This window comes from Larus michahellis, chromosome 2 (assembly GCF_964199755.1).
Source record: "Larus michahellis chromosome 2, bLarMic1.1, whole genome shotgun sequence".
Classification (NCBI taxonomy): domain Eukaryota; kingdom Metazoa; phylum Chordata; class Aves; order Charadriiformes; family Laridae; genus Larus; species Larus michahellis.
This window is the reverse complement of record NC_133897.1, coordinates 36391924-36408757: the sequence shown is the minus strand read 5'-3', so window position 1 is coordinate 36408757 and position 16834 is coordinate 36391924. Positions and strand designations below refer to the sequence as shown.

Genomic DNA, 16834 nt, shown 5'->3' with positions numbered 1-16834 from the left:
GTCAAGCTTCAAACGAGTTTTGAGGAGTTACCAGAATTAAGCAGTGACTTATTCCTTTGTATTCTGAAAATGCTATTCATTTTAATACATTTGTCAATGTAAGCACCAAGTAAGTTTTTAGTGTGGTCATTCTGAAAAATTGCCTCTCAGAACACTATTTTCCTAAATTATGTACTCTGCAATAAATTATCTTAAGCAGTTTTGCATAAATCAAGCAGCTGAACTGAGTTTGAGGCGACAATAAATGATGTCTTTATCTTACTTTGCACACTAATTACTGTAATAACTGTGACACTATTGTTGTTCATACTACTTCAGACTGCAGGGAGGTTATAATTCAGTTTTAATAGTTTAAAACAACTCTTCGCTATAGCAATGACAGGGTTGCTTGTTTTCATTTAGTTTGTTGTATTTTGGAATGCACAAATAATTTATTTAAATAAAGGTATATACAAATATGATGGAGAAAAAACTCTACAGAATTCAGTACAATGGCTGCATGCACTGGGAATGACGCTATGATTTGCTTCAGAGGTGTGGAGTATGAACTGAAAACTAGGAAAAGTTTTGATGGTGTGCTGAAAATCCCATCACCACATCGAAGGGTCTTCAAACCTGAAATACATATTATGAATAAAAAAAAAAATAAATTAAGCACATTGTAAAGCTCCTTGTGAAAAATTCAAAGTTAGAACTACCCAAAATTTCCATTTTAATAGTAGCAGCAATAAGGAATACATATGCATATCTGCAGATGAAGATTGCATACGCCACTCCCATCAAAGCAGAGGCATCCTGGTTGGCCAAACGTCTAGGCTTGGGTACCAGAACTTGTCCCTCCACACTGCTGCCCAGATGGCAAGTTTTTACACCCCTGAGGCTCACTGCAAAGCTGCTTTATGCCAGTAAGTAGCACTTAATGAAATTCAGGTAGAAAACTATGATACGTTGAAATATAAATAGAGGTATTTGTCCCTCTTACTCAGGAGTAAACAGTTTCCAAAGAGAATTCACTGAGCCAAAAAAAAAAACCCAAACCACACATCATGCTGTTAGCACCTTCAAACAAAACTGAAGTCCACAGCCACCATCCTAAAATATTATCATGGTATTCCACTGCTCAATATCAAACATTTGAAATACATGTTGAAAGGGGTGCTGAGGGCAGGATTTGTTCTAGAGGTTCTCCCCTTGCAAATAGCTGTTTGGTCTGCACAGAAAGAAAGTCAGCAAGTGGGAGAACATGGAGAGAAACCAGGGAAAATGCATTTGCCACAATTTTTGCCACCTAAAAGTTGGGCAACTAGTCTTGATTAAACATCTAGTCTGCCTCCACAGTCACTGGAGGGACACTGAGACCTTGAGAAGGCAATTGATCCTGCCCATTTTAGGTTGGAAGGCTCATTTTGGAGATACCCATCCCTCTGACTGACTGCAAAGGCAGCCTAGACAACTACTTCACACTAGATACCTAACTTTCAGAGGCAGTTAGACAGGTATTATTAAGTTCTAAAGTTTTTCTCATGACTCCACAGGATCAACAAGATCCGAAAGATGCCACCTCACATGTTTTTTTCATAAGAACTTATATCTACTCAGGTCAGGGCACCTCCTTTTCTTATTCCTTAACTTCCTATTTTTTAACTGGTTTCTATAAGAATCTCTCTAAACTTTCTTCATATGGTCAGACATACACCTAGACCGCAAAATACTTTAGGGCATAAATCAACAAAAGTGAAATGTCAAACCAGGCCAGCCAAGCTGAATACAGTTAAGTTGTTTCTTAGTACCTCAATGTTTAGTTACAAAGTTCAGTTTCTGACAACTCATTAAAGTGTGTCTCTCTGTCACTGATTCACCGCGTGCAGATTACATCTGCTCTGTAACTGGCTGCATATATAACTATTTCCAAAACATATACTTCATTAATTTAAGCTCAGAATAATACCAGCCTGCCTTTTATTGGTTCAGCCTGGCTTCCTCCAGGAAGAAGGCTTATACAGCCGTGCTCTACCTGGACGTATTTGCTGTGTGTCCAGCTGTCCTCCCCTGCATGGCTCCCCTAACTTCCCCACCGGCTTTCAAACCCTCTGGACAACTTCAACCAAGTCAGAGAGGGGTACAGATGTCTCAGAGATATTAAGTTCCTGATGTGCCATGAAACACGGGACTGGGTAGAAAGAAGATTTAATTATGTCCTCCACATGGAGGAAAAAGCTGTAGTGGGGTTCAGAATCCATACAGGGTTTTATCCTAGAAAACATATCCATAGGAAACTAGACATCATTGTTCCCAGCACTCACATAATTGTCATCGATGAATGACAAATAACACGCTCAGTGTAAAGTGCTGTTACAGGGGGTATGAAATAAAAATGTGTTTCTCATCAATTCTTGATCTTAAATGCAGACTAGTTTGTTACTTTGCTCATGAGTTTTTGCTCCCTGGTGTGTTATAAATAGCATTATTGAAACAATAATAATAACCATCAAGTTTTGTTATGAAGGGGTGAAAATTACAGAGTATTAGACTTTGTACTACCCTGTGTGTTGCCTCAAATTCATGGCAGCGGAAATTTCCCATTATGTGAGGGCTCTGCCTTGTCATTACCAAACACGAAATAGTCTAATACATTTCACTGCACTCCATGCAGTTTTTTACATAAGCGTCTGCAGAGAAAACTGCATCCCCACAGCTGCGGTTAGTCATCAAACCATAAGTCAACGGTCTCCCTGTGCACAGAACTGCAAGTCTCACGGACAACCTCCCTTGATGGCAGTAGAAATTTTGGTCACCTTTCAGTGACAAGATCATGCCCTAAGTTCAGTGCTAAAGACTATTATGCTTAAGTACTTAAACTAGTCTAATCGAGCCTTTGCACAGCTGGTGAAAGTGCAGAGCATTCGCTTGTAGACTCCTGAGACGACTACTGCCTAAAACATTTCTTTCTGCAGTACAAGTATTATCAGCAAAACTTCAGGCTACCAGTAAAGGCTTAAACTGAGCTCATTTGTGCTTGATTGTGAGCAAAATGAAAACAAAGTATTTTCTTTCATGTGTCAAAACACCCCCTGCATCTTACTTTTCAACATACTTACTTTCCAGCTGTGTAAATTGTAGTCACTACTACAGTATCTTACACTATAGCTAAAGTGTCATTACCTCACTAGATAAATACAGTATGTACATTTGAAATCCCACTCTTGCTTGAAACACCACTGTTGTTTTAAACCAAGGGCAAATGGAAATATGAAGGCCTTTTTTCCCTTTGTAAAACATTAGGTAGAAAACCTATGTGAAACACTGTATTTTAAAGACCAGTCATAGCCACGCACTCGTGTAGAAGTTAATGTATGTGCATATTTACCACTCATACATCTTTAGAGGAAAAATTTAAACCAGTTTGAGTAGCAAATGAGTAGAAATATGCCATTTTTGGGCCTCCAGTCCATAACTGAATCATCATCAGGCATTAGCATACAATTCTGTCTAATAAAGCCCAGTATGGCGCAAGCATTCATTCCTTCAAACAGCAGGTGTGGCCTGCTCCCAAAATCAGGAAACAAGGAGATTGGGCTATATTGTGTCTGGTAAGGTATTTCTTGCATTCATAGGTGGTGCTAGGTCTTAACAAAAAAGGAATTAAAAATGTTTTTTAAGGACATGTTTATCCAGCTGTTCGTGGCATATGTTTTCTCCCTGTGAAACACATTTATTGATAACAAATGAAACTGTTAAATCTAAATGAGAAGTGAAAGCCACCATAAAACCTCTTCATACATACCTGGATCTGGGAATATTTTCTGTGCTTTCCCTCAACAAGAGGTCTGAGATCAGTGTCTCTGGGCTTGATCTCTTTCCATATCTAAGGAAAGAGAAAAAAAGTATATTTTTGTATTTGTCAGTGTTTAAAAATGAAGACTAAGCACAGAACCATTAGACATTTTTTTTTCAGAAAAAAAAAATTAATAGAGCAGACATAAAGACAATGTTCCAGCAAGTATTTTAACTTAACTTGACTTAGCCGTGTGAGAAAATGTTTACTCTTCAGTATTTCTTCATAAATATTTTTTCCATAATTGCGTTACATGATAGTATTGAGAAACTCTGAATATTTCTCAATTCTATGGTTGTTCCTGGATACTCTAAGGCCTTGCACCTTACTGAGGTGAGCATGGAGGAAGGGGGAGGAAGCTGGGCACGACGTGACCTCTGAGCATGTCATTCCTGCCTACAAACCCAGTTCCATCATCTCATTAACTTTTGCGTTGTTTTAGATGCTACTGTATTGTAAACGAGGAGTCAATTTTATCTGTTAAGCGAATAGGAAACTAACTCAGATATGCCATATTATCCAAGGAACTGGCCAAGATTTTTTAAGATAGCTTCTACATTTGGGGCTGTCCAACACACAGTACATTAAGTCGTAAAAACAGAGCTACCCCAAGGTAATCATCACTTTTGAACTACATGGCCAAGGGAAAGAAAACTTTCTGAATCAGAGTTCTTCTAAATAGTATATCACTGGCTACCTTTGTCCCATATTTACACAGCAGCTGTCTTTCTGCTGCCTTTTTTTTTTTTTTTTTTAATCCTGGATACTATACACCACTCAGCATTTAAAAGTACTGCAATTCCTGGTTCTTGGGAAGGAATTTGCTCTCTTTTCCTGAGAAAACAGAAGCAACAATGAGCAGCCAGCTTGACAGACACTTCATTGCTATAAGGATTCATTAGCCTAAGAGTGAGAACTATAAGGAAACGCTCCCTTGGTTGGAAAGAATTAAGAACATGGTTTATAACTTGTGTAGGTAATTAGCCTGAATCACAAAGTACATTAACAGATAACAGCTTTGTGAATGCTGCTTGAGTGAAATTCTGATTCCAGAGAAATCAAAGGTGTAATTAAGGACTTTGATTTTATCCATTGCTGTCAAGATGCTTCTCCAATGACTTGATATAAATTTGAGGGGTGGGGGGGAACAAAAAAACCTTCCAAAACTATATTTAAAAAGCTAGCAGTTTTACCTGTTGATGGCATGACTTACTGAAAAGTATAAACATCCCACTTTTCAATCATTTTATTCAACTTCTTGTATTTTTACAGTGCCTTTATCATTTTAGTACATCACCTGTGCTCCAGAAAGACAAAGCATCAGTTTCAGAATTTTAAAGCAAATTTCTTAATCTAAACTGAATGAGAGCAGGTATCTGAAAAGAACCAGTCAGACACAGTAAAATGCTATTACAATAACGCAATCAAGCATGATGCTGAATCAAATACCTCGCACTCCATCACCACAAAGGGATTTCTTTCTTTCTAGTTCCCTACTCCCATTAATATGGATGTGACCTGGACTTCAACTGAGGGGGAATCTAATTTGCTGTTGTTTTAAAGAAATCAATTTAACAAATCGGCAACTTGCTTTAACAGCTTACACTTGGGGCAAAACTCCCACTTACCTCTCAGAAAGTTTTGTCTGAATGAGAAACAAGTAGCAGCTCTCTGGAGTGCAGAGATTTGGTCAAATCATGAAGACAACTGTGTTGGAAAGATACCTTTTATATGAGTCCCTTCAGCCCCTTGGCTAGACCAGTGCTGCTACCTGTGCTGGATGCACCCACCATGTCCTCCTACAGCAAAGCTGCACATGAGCTGATTGCCAACTGTGACCAGCTGGGCTGGCCAAAGAGCAGCCACTCTTCCTATGTCAGATGCCTGAGACTCCGGTCTGCCCCATAATTTTGCCACTGAGAGACAACCATGCTACAGCCCTAATAAAAAGAGCCCATGGACAAAGTCAATCTCTTCTTCCTGAAGTAAATGCCTTGGGAGATCTTTGATCCAGCTGCTTCGTATTTGCTTCCTGTCTACCCTGCCCAGGTCTGAGACAACGTGAGCACAGAAAGCCAGGCCTTTATTTGCTGTTTGGGAAGCACTTTTATCAAGTATCATTGCTGTTTTAAAAGAATGGGGCTCCAAGCTTTGTGAAAATACCTGGTCAGGTTTTATGCTCAGCTTGAGACATCAAGGCCTTTTTTTCAGGCATGCTGGTAACCCACAACTCCAGCTGAAGTCAAAGGGATTGAAGAGTAAATGTACTTATTTTGATTAGGGACGTAGTATCCCAGACTCAGTGAAACCTCAAAGCTTGCCATGAAAACTTGGGTCTTGGGAGCCAAATCCCATTGATGTCCAAGGCTGGCAAGAGGAGCTGAGGGATCTCAAAAGCATCTTGTGGGGCTAATTCAGAAAACTGACAAAGAAACCCAAGCTCTCAAGATCTGCTCCCTTCCACGTTAAAGGGTGTTGACATGAAGTGGGAGCATCAGTACTGCCTAAGTCAGACAGAATTCCATATTCTCTGCCCTGCCTATAGTTCAAGCCATTTCCAGCAGGAATGGCCTTACTGTTTTGCTACAGCACAGAAGAGCCACAGATGCAAGAACAAGCTATGAGGGACAAAAGGAAGGGGGCCTGTTGGCAAGAGGGAGCGCAGGTAGTACCGAGCGGCAGGAGTGATCCAAGGAAAGATGGGCTCTGAAAAAAGCCCCCTGCACAGTGCAGTAGAGGCAAGGACCATAGGATGGTTTTGAGGACAGAGGTGGGACTAATCCAAAGATACAAAGACATCTGCAAGGTAGGAGTCTGCATCTGTGCTGGTCACTTTAGGCCCTCTTTTAAGTCATAAAGACCTGGCATGTAAGGAACAAGGGCTCTCATCACAAACAAGAAGTCTGAAACAGGCCTGGTGACCTGCACCCCACAAGTACCTGTTTCCCTCAGCTAACCTCAAGGGGCTATGAAGCTGATGGGTACAGATGCCTAAAACTAAGTGAGATGGATTTGAAGGAGAAGGATCTCAAAGGAGAGAGGGAGCAAAGCAGCCACACAGATGAAGTCTAAAGACAGGAAGAGAAAGATGGTCTGGAAGGAAGAAGTTTCATGGGAACTGGGGTGAAGACCCTGTGGGTCACAGAGGGGACACACTGAAATGCTTGGGTTACGCCAGAAGCAGAAGCCAGGAGGATGAGCCAGAAGGTTATTCATAATCACAAAAACACCAAACAAGACAAGACAGATGAACTTGAAGAGGAAAAAAACATTGATGTCCTCGTCCTTTCCCAAGGTGCTCTTCCTGCTCTGTCTCACCAGTTGCACAGTGCCCAGGCTGCAGGCACCAGGGCTGGCGAGAGGCCGCGCACAGCTCACCCACACACCCTCAGGAGGAGCAGGGGGACGCCCCCCTAGACCTCTCCATCTCCCCCTCATCACAGGGCTCCTGAGCAGCGCCAAGCACAAAAGGGCAGAGGCAAAAAGCATACCTGCCAAAATAGGCTAACTGAGTCAAATTCTTAGACCGGTCCAAAACGCTTCAAAAGTTATTGACTCATTTTGCAAGTGGCTGTGTCAGTGCCAAAACAGGGAACCTCCAGGAGCCCAGTTAAGCCTCCCAAATGGAGGTGGCAGTTACTTTATTTCTGCACTGTTAATTCACCACACAGTGGAAAGAGCACAGCATTTGTTGTTGTTGTTGTTATTTATCCTATGTAGTCAACTTTAAAATGTGTATCATGAAGCTATTGTGGTGATTTTTTCCGCCAGCCTCCTTGTACTTCTAGGTCAATTCTGTTCCCTTTAAATATGAGAGGGTGGGTGGGAAATTTAGGTGAAACCTGAAAATAAATTTAAATTCTGCACTGCTTTATCCATCAGCAACAATAACTATTTTGGTTCATTTCACTTGCACCCCAGAAATTGGAGGAAAAAAGATACATAGTCAACATCAAAGCGAGCACAACAGGGCACACACCAGAAGTGGAGGTTGAATAGAGAAGCGGGGCTGGGTGTTTGGTTGGGTTTGGGTTTTGTTTGTTTGGGGTTTTTTAAATACGATTTCGTTTTGGACAGGAACTGCCTTTGAAATCAGAGATGAGAGAAACAAAAGAAGAGATGAGAGACCAGCCCGGAGATCCCACCACACGCAAGGGAAAGGGGCAGCAGGGGCAGAACTCAAGGATCAGATAATTTTAGCAGTAACCTAGATAAAAAGTTATCCAAGCACAGATTGTCACACAGAAGCATGCCATACACATGAACGAGTTGTGAATATTGCTTTAAAAGTCCAGGATAGAAGAACTGTATTTCTATCAGCCTCTTCATCTGTGTTATGCTATTAGTGCACTGGCAGACAATGTTATGGGTTTGCTGGGAAAGCTCTCGGTTACACGATAGCCTGCCTCCTAATTTAATTCTTCAGACTTCTAGAGGGACAAATGAAAGCCTAATTTTAGACCTCTCATCTGTTTTTGATATTAAAGAAATAGACAAATATGTAAAAGCTCTTCTGGGTCACACACTGTTCTGGGACCTCAGGGGAAACTTCTATTAATCACACAGTCTAAACTGGACAGATACTCCAAAAAAATAATAATTTTTATAATAATTTTCACTTTTTTTCAGACTGAGCCTTTACCCTTATTTTAACAAGCAGAGCCATCCTCAGAAGAGAATGGCAGGTCTGGGTCACACTCTTTTCTCTTTCAGCTTGGGCTTGAGTTCTTGCTTGTGATCTTGAGAGAGTTCTTGGTGGGACTAGAGGGTTTTTCAGCACCCACAGCTGCGTGAAGGAGCTGGTAGACCACAAAGCATCTGAACTCCCTACAACCCCTCAGCAGGGCGAGAGGGGCACTTTTTCTCATCCAAATTGTCATGAGAGTCGGTGGCAGCCACAAAGGTGGGAAACTAATCCTACTGCCCTAACTCTCTCCAGCTCCCAGGTTAGTTATGTTTCCTCTCCCTTTGGGGGGGCTCTCCCTGTGCACACTGCCCTGCAGGTCACGCTCCTGTCCGTGACGGGGCTAGAAGGGGATGAGCGAGTGGAGGCAGCATTGACACCCCTACCCCTTCTGCCAACTCGGATGGTGGAAATTCAGCTCCGGAGCCAGAGGCCACTCAGGTGTGCACGGCTGTCACCCTCTAAAGGGAGTCTGTGCACCACATCTTTCTCCGTGTTGGTGGGGGAGACACCCAGGTGTGAGGGGACACCCTACTTTCCCCCCCTCCACCTCGCCATGGAAAAAGGCAGCCCGGGGAGCGGGAAAGGGGGATGCTGGCCGGGCTGCTCTGCCTACCTCTGCCTGGTGATGAGGTTGATGTAGTGCCTCAGCGCCGAGTAGTATCTGGCCATGTCCTCTGCGGGGGCGTCCTCGCCGGGGCTGTCCGGTTTGGAGGGGTACGCCTCTGCCAGCGTCCCCAGGCAGACCAGCAGCGACAGGGCGAAAGTCAGCACCGACACCCACAGCCTCACGGTGCCCTGCATCTGCACGGTGGGGTGGGATGGGGGACAGCCGCCGTCAGCACCTGCCCCGACGGCGGGACCAGCGCGGCCGCCCCAGCGCTCCCCGGCCCGGGCCGCCCCCCGTCCCCGTGTCCGTCCCCGTCCCCATGTCCGTCCCCGTCTCCGTCCCTGTCCCCGTCCCCGTCCCCGTCCCCAAGCCCGCCCCGTCGCGGCACTCACGGCGGCGGCTGCAGCGGAGCGTCTCTCGTCTCAGCGAGGCGCTTCTGCCCGTGGGTCGGGGCTCCCGAGTGCGGGGCTCCTCGCCTCGCCGGGGTGTTTTAAGGCTTCCCCGGCAGGCAGGAGGGGCCTCGGGCGATCACGCCTCGCCTGCTCCGGTCTCCCCCGTCCCCCCTCCCAGCCCGCCCCTGCCCCGGGAGGGGCACCGCGGCCGCGGTCGGGCGGGGCCGGGCGGGACAGAGGGGGCGGGCGCTGCCGCTGCCCCCCCGCAGCCCCCGCACCGCCCCGGCACATCCCACCCGAGGGCTGCAGCCGCGCTCTGCCCCCGCCCCGGCCGCTGCGTGTCCCGGGCCCGGCCGTGGGAGCCCGGGTGGCTATCACCGTGCAGCCGCCGCGCCGCCCGGTGCCCGAGGCCGGCAGGGGAAGGGGAGCGAGTGCGGGGAACGGGTTTACCCCGCTCCTACGGCACGGGAGGCTTGAGCTTCGTGGCAGGAGTGCTGCCGGACATAAAGCCAAGAAAGCAGAGCGGTTTGGGGCAACCGAAGGTACCAAATCAGTGCCACAGGCTCAGACATCGTACCTACTGAAAGGGTAAATCTTGAGGCTTAACTCCCCAGGGGACCGGCGGTGGAGCCGTGGCAATGAAATTGTACCTCCCTCCACGCCCGCTCTGCCAGGGAGACCCTCTTACTCCCCTGCCCAGGGCCACCTTCTGAGCAACTTTTCTGAAGTGAATTTATTCTGTTTTCTTTCTGTGCCTGAGCCACATGCCACAGAAAACAGCTCACCAATGCCACGGGATCACGCCGGCCTTTCCAGTAGCCGTCCTGACCCAAGGGAACCACTGGTAAATCTGGGACATGGCAACTTCTCCCAGCAACAAAAGACTACAGGGACCGATCCGGCCAAGGTGCCAGATTTACGTGTCTCCCTGAACTTGTCCAGCCATAGAGCCAGTGGGGAGAGTTGGGCACCCTGACAGTGGTCTGATCCCTCATACAACAGAGGTCTGCAACACGCAGAGCAGGCATATCCTTTCAGCAACATATCCTTTTCCACAGCAGCCTAGGCGACTAAACTAGACTAGACGCCTGGCTACCAGGGTGCCTGCCGTTGGGTAAGATGAATCCAACCCAAACAAAGTTTCAGAATTTGTGAGGAGTTTGGTACGGTTGGAAATTATTCATACATATTAGTAAAATTAAGTCAATTCCTTAGAAACAGGTAATTTCATCAGCATCTTGATGACCAGTGACTAATTCCAGTTGGAATGACAAATCATGACTCTGATCGTATCTTATTTTTACTTTCATTTGAAGGTAAAATAACAATCACCCAAGTAAGAACATTAGACATTCTGACAGAAAGCTTTAAGACATATTCTAAAATTATATCATACATATACTACTGTAAATGTAGTTATTAATTTCTATAGTTACTATCATATGCAGTTACTGGCTTAATAATAATCCAGCAGATTCTCAAAAACAATATTCTGTTTGCAAGAGCAAAGCCAGAAATCATTTTCATCACTCCAGAAACAGAATCTCAACATTATCTAAAAAAAACCCTAGCAAATAAATGACTCTTGCAGTGTGCGAGGAAGGTCACCGGACTATGTCCATTTCAAGCCATGGAAGCAAAGAAAATTCCAGAGTTCTTAACGTCAAGAGATATTTTGAAATGTTCGTGACTCCATAGTGGCCACAAACCTTACAGCAAGATTACAGGCTGCCTTTTATCACATACTGAGTCAAGAATTTTAATGTGTGTGAATAATTTTCCATGCCACGGCCAGCAACGCTAGCTCCTAATTTCAGCAGAGCTGTGCATAGGGGGACATCACATCTTACAAAGTGGCCTCACCGCATCCCCGCGCTCTCTGTCCTCCCACCAGCAGCACTCCTGCACATGTAGTGTTCACGTTGTCCTCACGTTGGCCCAACAGAGGCAGCTGATGTGACTGTCTGATATCGGTGACGCTGCAAACGCCCTAGAGAGCAACCATGCTCTGGCTCTGTCACTTTCCCTTTGCCACACTGAATCCAATAAACTGCCTAATCCAAAGCTTGCATTGATCCAGTTTATCAGCTTTTATGGGGTGTAGGGGACAAGCAGTGACAGCGCCAGAGACTGAAGCACCGGGGAAGGTGTGCCACAACGACAGCTCTCACCAGCTTCAGCCTGATTCTGCCACAACCGCCTCCCACCAGCTCACAGGGCTGGGGGTGACTTTCTCACCCTTAAACTCTCTCACCACTTACAACTGAGAGTGCGTCTCTCCCACCAGCACCACTATTTTCACACGATCAATCTTCAAGGCAGTTCAAAGAAAGAGGAGTAAGCTAACAGACTACATGCAAAGCAAGATAAATGTGAAGTCCGGCATGTACATGCCTACTTGGGCTACAAGGAGGCAACAACATTCCCCCATCGCGGGTATGTCGGTATTACTTGACACAGCAGTCTATCACGCTGCCGTGTCTTGGGACACATCACCACCCAGGCAGTCGGCTGTCAACATCTCCAGAAACCCTGGATGAATCCCTGCTCTTTTCCTAGCATGAGGTACGAGCAGTAAGCTGCTCCCTCCAAGAAAACGATTAACAAATCGTATCTGCTAAGCCCATTTACAAAATACTGGGTCTGGAGCAACAGCTCCCCACAAAAATAAGGTACAGACCACACTAACAGTCAGTTTGCTTCACAGCGTGAGGAGGAGTGAGGGAAATCCTCTCTCTTGTGCAGGAGGAGGAATCAAATTCACCTCCCATATGAGACAGCACTTCCTGCAACTGCAGGCTGCTGGGCAGGGTCCGGGGAGAGGTTTTCTTCCCTGCGGCACCATGACCACAGTCAACCCATTCGTTGTGGCTTACCTTTGGATGAAGGAGCGTTTCCCAGCTTGTCCTGAGTTTGGACTCACGCCCCACTCTGAGCAGCTTAAAGGTTCGTGAGGTGTCAAACCCTATCACTCTCGCTGCACCTCCAGAATGACACTTCTTTCCGTACAGTTCCAGCATTTAATTTGGGAAATCCAAAATTTTAATCACCCTGCTTTCCACAGTGCCTATTTCTGTAACAGTCTTGAGGCACTGCCCAGCTCCAGGTGTGTGCTTATGCCCTATTTCGTCATTTAAGACGAAGCACACATCTTAGAGCTTTCTAGAGTCCAGAAACTTTTATGCTCAGAGCCATTCTGTAAGTTCTTACAAAAATTTCGTCTCTCTTCTTCTGTTTTGAAACACTGAAAATCTATACAGGCTCATCCAGTTCCTACTGTAAAACATATATTAAGCTTAAATAACAGGTAAAACCTACTTTGGATGCATACCATAATCATCAGTATAATCTCAATGCAACAAATACTGGCATTTTTAAATCAGTGAAACAAATCCTACACCTAAAGTTACAGACATATGTAGGTTCCAATGTATCAGTGAGACTGAGCGTTCCTAGGTCTCAGTGATCTCAGTGGGCGTTTTACAAGTGGTTTCCAGAGTCAAAGTCTCCTGTACCTTTGATGAGGCCTGTTGCTGATTGCTCCACATGGATGCTTGCCCAGCATTGCCGTCCTCGCGCTAAGCAGGCAGGCGTTGTATCCTGGCAAATGGCAGAGCTGCACTTTCCACAGGCAGCTTTAGGATGGGCTATAAAGGCGAAGGAGAAGGAGGTGAGGGTAGCTGGAAAGAAATGAGTAAGACTCAGAAGAGCTGCTGAAGAAAGTTGGGAAGAACGGAAAGGAGTTAACGAATGCAGCCTGGGAGAGAGAGCAGAAAGACACAGGCATAGCTCAGGACTGGCAGCACTTAGATATCCATACTTTTTTTTTTGCCAAATATTATGGCCTTGCAGATGTGCAACTCCTAGATACACTATAGCTAAGCAATCCAGAGCTTGAAGAGTATTTAACTACATACAGAGAGAAACCCAAGAGTTTCAAAGCTCTGAGCAGGTATCAATGCCAGGTCCAGCACCGACGGGGAAAAAAGTGAAAAGGAACCTGACAGACAAATCTTGCCATCTTTTTAGTATCATGACATTTAAAGATTCAATAGAGAGCTGTTTAACCTCAATTTTCAGACTACACTAAGAAGACTTCCAAGATACCAACATATTAAAAGTAAGATGATATTGTTCTACAAAGCAGCATAAATGTGAAAGAAAATTCAAGTCATTTATTAACGGTAATATATATGATTGCACCAAACAGGGGCATGATATTGCTTTAATTAAAACAAAATTTAGTGTGACTAACTTTGTACAGAATATGATTTATAGCACGCTTTCTGTGGTAGGCACTGAATTAAAGCTGTTCTTTATTATTACAAATACACATTATGTCAGTTTCTCAAGGAAACAAAGTAAGGTTGTGTGCATCAATGATCCTAAACTAACATTCTGTAATAGTCCATTAATACTCCTTTTTTTAAATACAAGAACAAGATCAATCTCCTAGTAGAGGGAAAGTGTTAAAAATTGGAGCCCCAGGAAGAAAAGTTTTATATGGTCCTAGAGACCTGGAAATGGCAGATTTTATCAGCTGATGTTGCCTAAGCTCTTGCAGTTAAAATGTCTCACTAAAGGTTTCCATAGCTGAGCAAACCATCCAGAAATGCTGAATCTTTAGGACTGGAAGTTCAGTCAGATAAGCGGTGTATAATTATTCAGTAGTCACATGAATTTATCTCAACCTATTTGAACAGAAAATGGGGCTGTTAATCTCACGAAATCAGGCTCTCACACACTTTACAGTACTGCTAATTTCAGTCTGCTTAGCAATACTTTCAGAAAAGCTTCTCGTCGTGCTTTGATACATCACACCAATACCCACATTTCCTAACTTTTATGTGAGCCTTTCAGCACTTTTCTTCGCTTCCCCCTGTACACAGCGGTAAGAGTTGAACAGAACACCCTCTAATCCTAAAGCCACTGCCCCTTTCTGCCTGCTCAGCAGTAGTACTGTTTTCAAGAGGCATCCTTGGGAGTCCAGCAGGCGTTAAGCATGTTTGTAATACTCCATCAAAAACAAGGGCTCTGGCTAAGCACAAACAACATGAAAATATAAGAGAAAAGGAAAAACTATTGGATCAAACCAAAGGGCTATCTATCTTGCCCTCAATGGCATCTCAAAGCAGATTCCTAAAACTGCCAGAATACATTACTCTATTTTCCCACTATACTTTTCCCAACCTCTAGAAAGTTGTGGCTTAGGGACTTCCTAACTAGCAGTTGAGGTTTTGTACATTCCAGTAAATTTTGAGCGTCACCAGCCTCCTGTGGCAGAGTCCCACAGCGTTCCTGCTGTGGATCACAGGACAGGAGTGGAAGCCACCAGCTGGCACCCATCCCTCTGTTATGGCTTTGACATGACTACCTGCTCCTGCACGTCCCCCCGCCCCACAGCGCCGGGTCAGTCCAACACTGGTACCCCGGAGATGGGTGTTATTCATACACCAAGGTGGTGAGTGCCTTCACATGGCAGCGTGACACTGCTGTCACCAAGATGCCACGCCGAGCCACAGAGCCGTCTGCATGGCACCTCCAGCCCTCTGGCAAGGAAAGGGAAAGGCAACTCTCCGTGACATGAACTACTCCTGGTGATGCGCCAATGGCTCCCGTACAACCACTTGACAGTGAACTGCGGACCCAAGATGTAATACAAATAAATGCTTTGCTATTTAAAGCAACGTTGTTTGCAGCTTCACATCAAAGGCCCTGCAAGCATTTGACTCACAGTCACAGCAACATATGACTGGAAACCAAAAAAACAAAGCCTGGTTTCAGTGGAATCTTCTAACAAAAGCTGTTGGGTTTCTTTTTTTGAAAACACAGCCAGAGAGACTTCTGAAATGCTGCAGCAAGGTCAGAGGAGCATCAGCAACTGTCCTGAGGACACACAATGCAATGCACAGTTTTGACAGGAACACAACAATACTCAAATAAGCAACAGAACCAAACCCAGTATTTGCAACTGTAATGACGTTTGTTTTGCTATACCTTCTTCCCTTTCCCACTCCCCCAGGATAGCAGAAAAACAAAGACAGATCAGCAGGGTGGAAATCAAAACACTACCTCTGGCAACACGTCTACTGCTGAGACCAAAGTCAGTAAGGAGCAGCTTACAAGAAGATAGTGGTTTAAAGAAAACAAATCGAGTGTTTATATCCGAAACAAAAATTTCTCTACACTGAAAGAAAGTGGTTTTTCGTGCATATAAGATGAGGAAGTTGGCCAAGCTGTCATGACTTAAAGACAACCAGAAGTATTAGAATTAACCATTCTCTGCTTCAGTGTGCATCTTGACTTCAACCCTGTTAAAGAGGCAAATGGGAGAAAAAACTGAGAGAAGTCCAGACAGGCTACACTGTCAGGTTGTGCTGAGTGACTCTGCCTGAAAATGAAACAACAAAGGCTTGCCTGAAATGTAAGAGGTATCAGAGGTTGATGGGATTGTGCCAAGGACGGAAGAAATCCAATCACACTTACATGGAGAACTGTCACACATCTTACCTGCAGGGAGTAAATCAGAGAGGCAGGTTTGAGAAAAACATCTGCAAATGCTTCTGAAAAACCCTGCTACGTATGTTCATTCGCAGAATATTACCACTTACTGATATGTGTACAGAAGTGAATTCAGCTGCATCCAAGGCACTGGAGCTGAAAAACATTCTTATGCTTAAAATGTGGATATTATACACAAAAAAACCCAGCCGTCTTCTCTCCTAGCAGATTCGCAGTCCGAGCAGAGTCAGAATCATTTTTACGTCCTGTCCTGCAACACTGATACAGCTGAGAGTTAACTTTACCCCAGGTGGTGTCATAATTTTGTCTGTGTTGAATGCTTTATTACTTGTCATGGCACACAGCACAGGAAACTCTAAGTGCCAAAGTCACAGCGCTTTTTAAAAGCAGATCGAAACCTGGAGACAAGGGTGATAGATTGATTAACTCCATGGTAATACAGGAGGGGATTTGCCTCTGCTAGCTTTGGCTATCCAAAAAGTAGGCTCCTGCTTTAAGAATTGGTCCTTGTGGTCAAAAAAAAAAAAACAAACCAAAAGGCAGGTGGCCGCAGAGCAATTCACCTAAGATAAATGTCCATCACAACTGGGACCCCACCAGGAGATGCTCTTCTCTCTTCTCTCCCCATCATCTTAAAACATACAGATCACAGGCTACCTGATCGTGCACAGTTAAAGAAACCGAAGAACAGGCCGCACACTGGTGACAGGGAACCCTTCACCATCACAAGGGCTTGGATACCACAGGGGACCACAGCAGTTGTCCATACTAGAGATCATTCTTCATTTAAC

The 16834-nt window shown here is 44.7% G+C and overlaps 1 protein-coding gene across 1 annotated transcript; it reads right to left on the bottom strand.

Annotated features, from left to right (window-relative positions):
- Window positions 1–326: 326 nt before the first annotated feature.
- On the bottom strand, window positions 327–9697 carry NPY (neuropeptide Y). Its single transcript, XM_074573465.1, has 4 exons — window positions 9522–9697; window positions 9136–9323; window positions 3785–3865; window positions 327–615 (listed from the first exon to the last, which is right to left on the bottom strand). Exons 2-4 carry the CDS (start codon window positions 9321–9323, stop codon window positions 591–593), a joined length of 294 nt encoding a protein of 97 aa, XP_074429566.1. The 5' UTR covers window positions 9522–9697; the 3' UTR covers window positions 327–590.
- Between the last annotated feature and the right edge of the window lie 7137 nt (window positions 9698–16834).